At 48.7% G+C, this 10,000-nt stretch overlaps 3 protein-coding genes across 3 annotated transcripts in view; 2 read left to right on the plus strand and 1 right to left on the minus strand.

Annotated features, from left to right (window-relative positions):
• Nucleotides 1–2,776: 2,776 nt before the first annotated feature.
• CNBA5230 (hypothetical protein) lies at nt 2,777–5,192 on the plus strand (the record flags this gene model as incomplete). The annotated part of the gene is made up of 6 exons (XM_772733.1): nt 2,777–4,100; nt 4,150–4,286; nt 4,341–4,558; nt 4,612–4,893; nt 4,959–5,072; nt 5,141–5,192. The coding sequence occupies 6 exons, from the start codon at nt 2,777–2,779 to the stop codon at nt 5,190–5,192; spliced, it is 2,127 nt and encodes a 708-aa protein (XP_777826.1).
• A 2,200-nt stretch (nt 5,193–7,392) lies between these two features.
• CNBA5240 (hypothetical protein) lies at nt 7,393–8,496 on the plus strand (the record flags this gene model as incomplete). The annotated part of the gene is made up of 4 exons (XM_772734.1): nt 7,393–7,431; nt 7,518–8,232; nt 8,296–8,394; nt 8,447–8,496. The coding sequence occupies 4 exons, from the start codon at nt 7,393–7,395 to the stop codon at nt 8,494–8,496; spliced, it is 903 nt and encodes a 300-aa protein (XP_777827.1).
• A 465-nt stretch (nt 8,497–8,961) lies between these two features.
• CNBA5250 (hypothetical protein) overlaps nt 8,962–10,000 on the minus strand; it is a gene marked incomplete at both ends in the record, with an annotated part of 1,073 nt that continues 34 nt past the window's right edge. Inside the window, 7 exons of the mRNA XM_772735.1 lie at nt 8,962–8,964; nt 9,028–9,087; nt 9,137–9,382; nt 9,456–9,609; nt 9,663–9,745; nt 9,821–9,901; nt 9,978–10,000. The exon at nt 9,978–10,000 is cut by the window's right edge and continues 34 nt beyond it. Of these exons, the coding sequence (XP_777828.1) occupies nt 8,962–8,964; nt 9,028–9,087; nt 9,137–9,382; nt 9,456–9,609; nt 9,663–9,745; nt 9,821–9,901; nt 9,978–10,000 (650 nt within the window). The remainder of the gene's footprint in view (nt 8,965–9,027; nt 9,088–9,136; nt 9,383–9,455; nt 9,610–9,662; nt 9,746–9,820; nt 9,902–9,977) is intronic.

Below are 10,000 nucleotides of genomic sequence, written 5' to 3' on the forward strand. Positions count from 1 at the left end.
GATCTCTTTGACTGACGCCAGAGTGAAGTACGGAGGAAAAACAATAACCAGTGGCAGTGCTACACCAGTCATTATATGTAACTATCGAATTACAACATATAAATGAGAAAAAACCAGGACCCATGACGTGGAAGTTGCACTTACTAGATTCTCCGCCGTCCGTTCTTCCAACCATGATCATGATCACAGATCGCACGCACAACGAAGAAGCAACTACTACTACTCCGCCTTCATCTTCTTCCTTACCCGGTTGACTCAATGGCACAGGTCCGAATTTCCCCCCTTGCAGCGGGTTGCGACTCTCTGTCCCGATCTAGTTAGTTCTTTGATCACGGGATGCAAACGTTTTGAATTCCATATATTTGCTGCATGACGCGCAACATTTCAACATCCTAGTGGCCTTCCTTCCTTCCATAATCCATTTTTCCTCTTTCAGAGTGTAGTAAATTTCTGTATGTGACTGTGCAAAGCAAGTGGATATAAGGTTGAAACGTTGAAGTGCTGCTGTCCCGTGCTATTTATAGGCAATTTTGTGGCCTAAAACGCTGGAAGGGACCGAAATGTCTGTTTTGGGAATTGGAAGTTTTGGGCTCATAAGTGAGGTTTCCGCAAGAAGAAGCCTGTAGAAATTTGATATTTGAAATTTTCAAGCAAGCCGGGTTGGGGAGTTATGCTGTCTTGTGCGGCGCAGAAAAGCCCAATAATAAGGGCCAAGCCGGCGGCGATGGCCGCGCAAACGGGCGCCTATTATTATTATGACAGTTCCTGTAAAGCGAAAAGCACGGGGTGTCTGGACCCTCTTGATGGATGTTCATCTGTACATGTACTTGCGCCCTTCCACTCAGGTCCCCAGTACACTTTTATTACATTTTATCCACCAGCAATACCCAGCGCACGCCACTCTCACTCCATTCTACGAACTGCAAGCCGCGCCACCCGCCATTCAGCCTCCAACTACCAACCACTAGACCCTCAACCCGTGCTTGTGTCTCGCCTCCTGCCGTCTCCGCCGTGCTCCTGCCCTCGCCGTGCCACGTGTCCACCGTCATCCATCACCCATCACTATCCTTGCTTCCATCCCCACGACACGCACACGCACGCTCCTCCCGCCACCCCTTCCCCTCATTTCGATCGGGCCAAGTTACGCCTCCTTTCCTCCGTTGTGGCCGCCGCTTTGACGCTTCCGAGGAAAATCGCAGCATCATATACTGCCCACAGATATCATCTGGCGCTCGGCTACTACAGGCCGTGAGGAGACACAAGTGAAAACGACGAGTCCATCGTGAGGAAAGACTTTTTTCTTCCAGTTATCGAAACTTATAACGAGCAGACATATCAAGAGGTTGAAGGGTGAGTGACATCTCCAGTTTTGTTGGACAACTCGAGCTTGAATTTGTATGTGGGAGGGACGCGATGGGTATGTCGTGAGGCGGTCTCAGCCCGTGTGGGACACAGACAAGCAGTCGACTGAGTTATATGGTGTCAAGCGGTCGTGAAGGTGGAATAGTGCTTCGAAGACGCGTGCCCTTGACAGTCGCATACCCACTCTCTTCATGCTTACTTGCCGTCTCTTACTTCTCAACCAAGACATATCTTTTTGTATTGGTCTGCAGCAGCAGCGGTTTAGTACGGGAGGAAAGGGTGGCAACAAAATATCTATCTACAACTCCTGCCGCATCCACTTGACTGGCTCTGTTTCATTCATCACCCAGTATCCATATATATACGGCCAGCTGACGATGATTTCATCTATTTCGCATCTACTTTCTTCTGCGCCCTGACAGCCTCTGCAACTGCCAACCTGCCGTCAACACCTCCTCTTCCACCACCCCTTCTCTCGGCAGCGCCGCCCTTGTTTACTTCACCCTCTCCGACAGGACGCTTTTCAGTCCAACAGCAATCCGAAATACTGGATCATTCGGTGGACCCTGTAGGGTCTACAATCATCGGTGACAACAAGGCATACGATAATTGGGTTTTTAACGCTTTTAGCTCTCCTCCCTCCCCGTCCACGTGAGCCTTTTCCAGATCGATAATAGCAGAGTGAAGCTAATGTCATGCCAGAATAGCCTCGAATACCGATTCACAAGCTGGGGGGGAATGTTTTCCCCCCTCATATGAGAGTACTGAAGGTGAAAATTCCTCTGTTGGTTCAAGTGCATCTCGTCCTCAAAACCTTTCGCTCAATATAAGTGCTTTGCCGGCGGCACTTCCTCGCCTACAGCATCAGCTACGGTCTCCTTCATCACTTCCTTCTTCGGGCCCTCCCTTGACAGATCCCTTCAGTTCCGGTCACAACACCGATTTGTCTCAAGATTACTTTCAGTTCCCTGAAGGCCCCGTTTCTGGCAACGCCGAAGGGTCTTTTGTTTCTCAGATATCATTTGATGACGATCGACAACCTCAGCAAATACAGCAGCCCAATCAGAGATTACCTGCTTCTCAGCCCTCCAGTCCAGTCCGTGGCATTTTTCCTCACCAATACGCGCCACAGATAGCGGGTAGACAGCGAGGAGCTACTTTTAGCGGCGGTTCTTTTTATAACTTTGGTCAATCGAACCCATCGCCTTTTACTTTCACGCAGGCGGTCACATCTCAAGCAATCCCTTCCCAATTCACCTTTCCGGCCTTGCAGAGCCCTATTGATTCCCCTCTAGCACCATCACCTACCATTGCGACTTCGACCTCTCACGTACAAGGGGACGGGAATGCCCTTTTCGGTTCTTCAGGTCAAGGTCAGCAGCAACAAAAGGGTCACCAGCAGCAGCTGGGGATTATGGCCACCAACGAAATCTCCATGGAAGACGTGTCAACTCCTACGCCCGCCCCTTCGCACATGACTACTTCCAGAAAATCGTCATTGGGCCATTCCCATCCATCAATTCCACAACACTCTACTGTAATTCAATCCCAGGTGCAAAATCAGAATCAATCCCAGACGCACTCACAGTCATGTTTGGGCGGGTTGACAATGGAGATGTCCAGCGAAATGATTGATAAGCTGTCACTTTTGGACAAAATCTTAGATTCCGCGCAGAGTGCAAAGCAAGCGTTGTTAAGAGGTGAAGAGATTGGGGTATCGACAAATCTGGGTGACATCAGTAACCACCTTGAGGTTGCAAGCGAACTTGGCGTAGGCCCGGTTCAGACACCTAAAGATAATACTACCCCCAACTCTCAAACCTCTCAGAGTACATCCCCGACAGGAAATTACCTACCATCACCTGCTGTACAGACTAATGTCACCTCTGCGCCGCCTCAATATCAAGTGTCCATGACGTCCACAGCTGTCCCCACCCAGCTGAATAATTTACAAATGACGGTTCAGCCCTCCAGTCTCCTTCCATCTCTCCCTGTCGATCAGAATACCGCTGGGTCTAAACGATCGGCCACTGTACAAACGATCAACAGCACTGTGCCACCTGGTTCCAACTTAGCAACTGAGTTTTTGAACAGCAAGCTACAGGCTCCTCCTCTTGTCCATTCGCACTCGTTTCCCAACGGTCATCAGCTGCCAAGCCAGCTTACAGGGACATTGCCTCCGACGACGCCAGCTGTGCCTTCGCCTAGCTTCATTGCCTCCATTGGCGCCCAGCACATGCCTATGATTTCGTCACCCCTCGCCACTATACCTCCCTCCCGTCCTCCCAGCCCACCAAGGTATAATCTCCCTCCTCAACCGTGGGATGGCGAAATTATGTCTATGGACGTCAGCTTACAACAGAATGGTCTCGGAAACACTTCAAAACAACAATCTGGGCCACAAATGATGGAACGGCGGCTATCCTCATCTGAACGGATTGACGGGAGACCTATAGTACGCGGAAGAAGCACCTCTGTCAATAAGAACTGGTCCCATTCAGCCATGACATCAAGTGTGCCACCGTCAGCATGGCAGTCACGAGCGGGGTCGCCGGTGGACGACGGAGATGAAGAGGATGATTCGGATGATGATGAGCCGAGGAGAACCAAGAGGAGACGAAGTTCTGTCGGTGCAGATGGATTGGCGCCTGATCAGGCAAATGGCGGAATTTCAGACGATATCCGCAGGCAGCTAGATCAGATTTTCGAGGAATTCCTCAACCGGATTTGCTCGGATTGTAAGTACGGCTTCATCATATTTGTTTTCAAATGCTAACCCATGTGCAGTGGATGCGTGTGATAGTAAAGGCGAAAAAATCCACCAAGTCCTTATGCCTAAGAAGATGCAGAAGCTTGACGAGTCTACGGATTATCGACCTTTTAAATTCAGAATCCAGGCGTTTACCAATGCGTTTGCAGAGGATGTAAGTTTGAGTTTACATGATGGTGTTTCACGGTACGAAGCTTATTTCAAATAGTTGCAACAACGTGGTATCACAGAGGAAATTATGTCCATCAAAAAGATTAAGAATTATCTCTGGAGACAAGGTCTCATATCGAGGTTTAATCCTGACGGCAAGAAGGCAAAATCGAAAGGCAATCACATCTGGAATGTTGATGCCAAAAAACTGCCGGGTGGTGGCTGGGTATTCAGGCCTTTCCAGCGGAGAATCATTGGGCAGCCCAATAATTATGCGTGAGTATATTCTTGACGGAGCATGACGTAGACCGGTCTAATGGGTACCATAGGGTGGTAAATCAGCCGTACGAATGGGAACCTAGGATATGGGATCCTCAAGCAGCATCAGACGCACTGCATCCGAAATTTAGCTCTCCTCCCGGCTCGCTACCTCACTGGTTGAGATGGGAGGACGGAGTAAGGCTTGTGGGAATACCTGATCAGCCGACCGCTCCATTTCAAATACAAGTGCATGCCGAATTTATCGATGGCGGCGGGAATCATTCGACTCTAGATGCTGGGTATCCTTGCCAGGTTGTGTCCCAATTGCTATCTGTCACAGATGGTTCTAGGTATGTCTTCATCCTAATACAGTAGTATGCTTTGAACGTAGCTGACGTATACAATCTGGCGACAGTGGTCCGCCACAAATGTACAGCCAACCCATGTTCAATCCTTCCTCTCAGACTCATTTTGAGTATCTGAATCATTCACTCCCTGCTCTCGGCGTAGCGCCTAGCGCTCAGCAAATGTAAGTGCCTTTTCGATTGCTGAATAATGGTTTGGTTTTTTTTTTGCTTACTCCTCATGCCTGTACAGTGATATGCAGTTCACAAACAGCATGATGTATCCTCAACCAGGTAATTATTAAGCCTAAATCCACAGCATGTGCACAATTCCTTTTTCAATTGTCTTATTGGCGAAGAGGCTGCTTCGTCCGCTTTTTGTTTCATAATAGATACCTGTTTTTTTCCTTTAGAATTTTTCTCTTTTTTCGGCAATGGCTATCGCCCTGTAGTGAGAAGCATCATCTTCTATAGCTTTTCTGTACTGTAAATTAGCATTAGGAAAAACGCTTGCACAAGCGAGATAGGATCGAGATGGGGTATTTAGAAAACAAATCTCTCTGGGACGTTTCCATGTAGAATGAGGGACTTTTAATTCGGATAACGTCGTGGTATAGGAAAGGATTTGATATTCTATATACAATCATGGAAAACTTGCAATAGATCTCTTCATGACAAGGCAGGGGATGCATTACTACTGTTGTGCACATTTACCCAACCAACAACAAGCTGATTCTTGAGAAGAGCAGAGGTGGTGGTAGATCCGATTCCCATCCCTCCATCCATTTCTTTCATCCTTCCATCACTTTACCATATTGCAAGTGTAGCGCCAGTTCCGATGACGGTCGTGAAAGCTACACACTCGCGCAAGCTGCGCAAGGGTCGATTGGTTCTTCTTCCACACGATCAGTTGCAGTCATCTTCTAGTAATCATAATGCACGACGCTGTGCGCTGAATGACGGCAATCTGTCCGACGCCCACCATTTCGATTTTCGTCCATCATCCATGTTATCATCTTCGATCCACCACAACAAGCACCGAGCTCCTCCATACCACCATCATCTAAACAATTCAAGGCGTTATTGAAGCGCAAGGCGTAAGAGACGAAACCCACGGAGCTCTTCCTGCCAAGAGTGTTCTTTGTTATTTATGGTTGCTCATGTTCCTCTGGTCCTATGATAAATACAGCTATATAACGCAGGACGAGAGTGTGCATTTTGATTTTCGTCGATTGATGGAGATTTGTCATCAGTCAAATCACACAAAAAACCTGCGGTTAATTTATTACCCGAGCCAAGATTCACCCAAATCTGTTTTCATACGCGCGCCAGGAGAGCAGCAGCAAAAGCAGACGGCGGTCGATAACCATGACAGGGAGTTTTCGCATAAATGACGGCGGACTTGCCATGATAAAACCGATTTCCGATTTTCCCTGTGTCTTTCTTTTGGTTATTTATTTTATTGCAACAAGATAACGCAGCAGATAATCGGCCATATAGCACTCCACCATATATTTTTGGGTCGGGACCGATGACGAAATGACTCTCAATCATAATCAAACCAAGCCGGGACAAGCCGATAACGAAATTCGTTGTAGGAGTGAGCAACATGTCATAATAATTGATACTCTAAAATCGCGAAGATGCGAAGAGGATAGACAATATATGAAGTAGTGTAGATGGAACGTAATATTGGGGCCGGATTATGGTAGCAGGAAATAAAATGTATGTGGTCAAGGTGATGTAGAAAAGACGCGCAAAAATGAATCAATAATAATAATGAAGATCGATGAAAGCTCGGATAATTGTTTTGAAGATTTATATTTAGAGTAGTCACCATGGTCGTTGTGCATAACAATAGTTGCGTCGAGCGACAAGCGGCGCTGTTGCTGCCTGCCGCCTGCCGGGCACGTATTAATAACGCGGGAAGGCCCCCCGGCGGCAACTGTCAGTTGAGCAGTCCTATTTCCAGTATATAGTTCGTGGGACGCGGTGATGGCTTTTGACGTACATGGTTATCGTTAATTATGGCATTTATGCATGGCCAAATGTATACAGCTGTCTGATAATGGCGGAGATGGCTGCCCGCCGGTTTGTGTCCGCGCGTGTCCGTCATCGCCATGACCGTCCCGGGAATGCTGACATAAGACGCGCCGTCCTAATCAGCCGCCGTCGCCCGTCGCGGACCAGCCTGCCTTGGCTGTAATAAGAGAGCGGAAAGGGCTCCGGGCTTCGGTGGTTGCGGGCGTTTGGCAGTGTGGGTCTGATGTAACACAGGGTGTGCGTAAGGCCACCGCCCAGCCAGCCCAGCTCGACGGGCAAAATGACTCAGCTTTTTACAACCACTCGCGGCTTCGGCTTCGGGCGCCATCCTCCACAATTCTGTATGCGCACCCAAAAAAGCATATAAGCAAGCGAACACCCACACCCACATAATGGCCCTTTAATACTCCATACGCCCTTCTCGCAGCCCGTGCACCTCTCGTCCATAGCTACTAATTCATGATGGCAGCCATCCAGCCAATAGATGAAAAACCGTTTGTGGTGAGTCTTCACCACGCTCGCTCAGGAATTATCTCTCATTTTCGGCGCGTCGCTGACCGTTTTCGGATACTGTTTTTCTGCCTCAGCCGCCTGCAACATGGGGTGCATATCTCTACCAGAACTTTCTTCAGTCGGCGCCAGATTCTTCGCTCGAGTGGTCCAGCTCAGTGCTTCCTTCGCTGCCGCCCATCCAGGCTCCATCGTCTTCGGGCGGGTATCCGTTCGGGGTTTCTGAATCAACGTCATGGGCGGCTTCGGGCGCCGGTCAATCCCCTGCGGTTACCAAGGCCGAAGCTCCCTCGCCAACCGAGTCTCCATCATTCTTTCAGCAGCAAGACTCATTCTGCCAGCAACCCGCATACCACTATTCCTTTCCAAATTCGACAGGAATATCCACTTCCCTGCTCACGCAGCCGGCCCATAGCCCTATCCTCTCACTTCGCTCGCAGCTAGATTCCACAGAGTCAGTCAACCTTATAGACCATTCACTCACACGGTCGCCCTCTCCTTTATCATCCCACATCGTCAGCCCCCATGCATCACCAATTCGGCTAGCTCCCAAGACCCGGGGGAGAAAGAGCATCGCGAGCGCCACAGTGAAGCGTAGTCGTTCATTACATTCGGACTCGGAGTTCTCCCATCACAGTCACGACGAGCATGACCACGAGGTTCCAGAGGGCGTTGAGAGAGACGGAATGATTTGGGGGATGCGAGTTGAAGACTATAGGGCATTGTCGGCCAGGGAAAGAAAACGGGTCAGGAACAGGATTAGTGCCAGGACGTTTCGAGCAAAGAGGAAAGGTGGGTCGCAGAGTCTCAGCCGTCATGATACTCCGCAAGCTGACAGACACCCCAATCGATTAGAGCATCTATCATCCTTGGAGCATGATTTGAGTGAAAAAGAGCAGCAGATACGTGTAGCAAACGAAGAGAACGCGAGGCTCCGTCGAGAGATGATTGAGCGTGAGTCGCTTACAGCAGTTTTCTTGTGCCAAAAATCTGACAGCCAACTCAGTAAAGAAGAGATTATCAAAAATAGAAAGCGCATATGGCCGCCCGTTATAGCAAGGAGACATGTAGTACTGTGTCCCGGAGTCAGTTTTACAGGTTGAGGAGTACTGCCTCATGTTTTAATATTGATTGATGTGCCCCCATGTGGATGGGTCCTAACACGTATTTCTTGTGTATATTACTTCATCACGACGCGCCAATGTAACACAACAGGTGCAGCAGATTTATTAGATGATACATGCAGCAAATCGCCACGCTCATTTGCGCGGTACCGCTTAGTAACAATTGTGATCAGATTTTCGCTTGCATTGCGGGTCTTAGGGGTGCGCATATGCACGTCGACCACATATCGCTTGCACTGCTATTGTTGCATGCTGCATAAGCAGCAATGTAAGTGTAAGTTGACAATGGACGAGACAAATCGCCCAAAATATACATGACATGACACAATTCATTCGCTCGAAAATCAATTCAATTCACGTAACCGATGTATATTGTAAGAAAGTCGACAGGCCAAACTTACTGCAGCATGTATAAATTGTGGTCAGCACTTTCTCTTTTGCAGGAAACCCAGGGACAACTGACAGAGTAGAATTTTCGATTCTCGTTGGGACCAAACAGATCATGTCTCAACTCGGGTAGCATCTACTCTTCCGTTAGTGAATTCAGTCAGACACCGATAACCAATCTTCACCTTCTCTTCCAGAATCCTTAATCTCTCCTCCAGAGTATTGTCCACCTTGATTCTGCCTCCCATCGATGTCCCAATGACACCACCGGGGCTGTCATCAGGGAGACTTGGATCAAAAGATATATTAGATTCTCGGCCTGCAATATCCTTATATCGTTTTTGAGCTTCTTGGGCACTCTTTTCCACGAGCTCCGCATCCTTTGGACGGTGGGACAGGGTAATGTCAGCAGAAAGAAGCTTTAGGAGGACCTGCGTGGGTGATTAGCAGAGTTCGTATTGTGCCACCTCAGCATCCCCTATATCACATCTTTATTAGACTCACCTCGAGTATCAGGTTCACGAGAGCGTCCTTATACCGGTCTCCCGCGCTCAACTCCATGACTTTCTTATTAGCCTCATCGAACAAAGTCTGAAGATGGTCATTGCGTGACTGCAGGATCTTCAAGCGCGAGTTATTGATGGCCGTCGACTGAGAACTAGACGAGTGGTTCAGCGAATTCGGCAAGTGGGAGAGATCAGTCGCACGTACATCTTCCAGCTGACCTCGGCTTGCTTTCGTTTCTTCTCGAACTGGGCATCGATAGCGAGAGATTCCTGCCTCACAATCTTTGCCTGTAAGAGTCTCATTAGCCACGTTCCAAAGGGTGAACGGCAACAGTCATTAATCTGCGTTGTCTCAGTACAAACCTTTTCAATGGCGAATTCCTCGTCTGCTTTGACCTGGATCTCCCTGGCTTTCTCCCTCGCTTCTTGCGAGATGAACGCCACCTGCGAAGAGCCATAAGATTAGCGATGTTGCAGGCAAGCAGATGGCTAACAACGTGACTCGAGCGGTGGCACGCACCATCTTGTTCATCTCTGACTGGA

This window comes from Cryptococcus neoformans, chromosome 1 (genome assembly GCF_000149385.1).
Source record: "Cryptococcus neoformans var. neoformans B-3501A chromosome 1, whole genome shotgun sequence".
In the NCBI taxonomy this organism is placed as follows: Eukaryota; Fungi; Basidiomycota; class Tremellomycetes; order Tremellales; family Cryptococcaceae; genus Cryptococcus; species Cryptococcus deneoformans.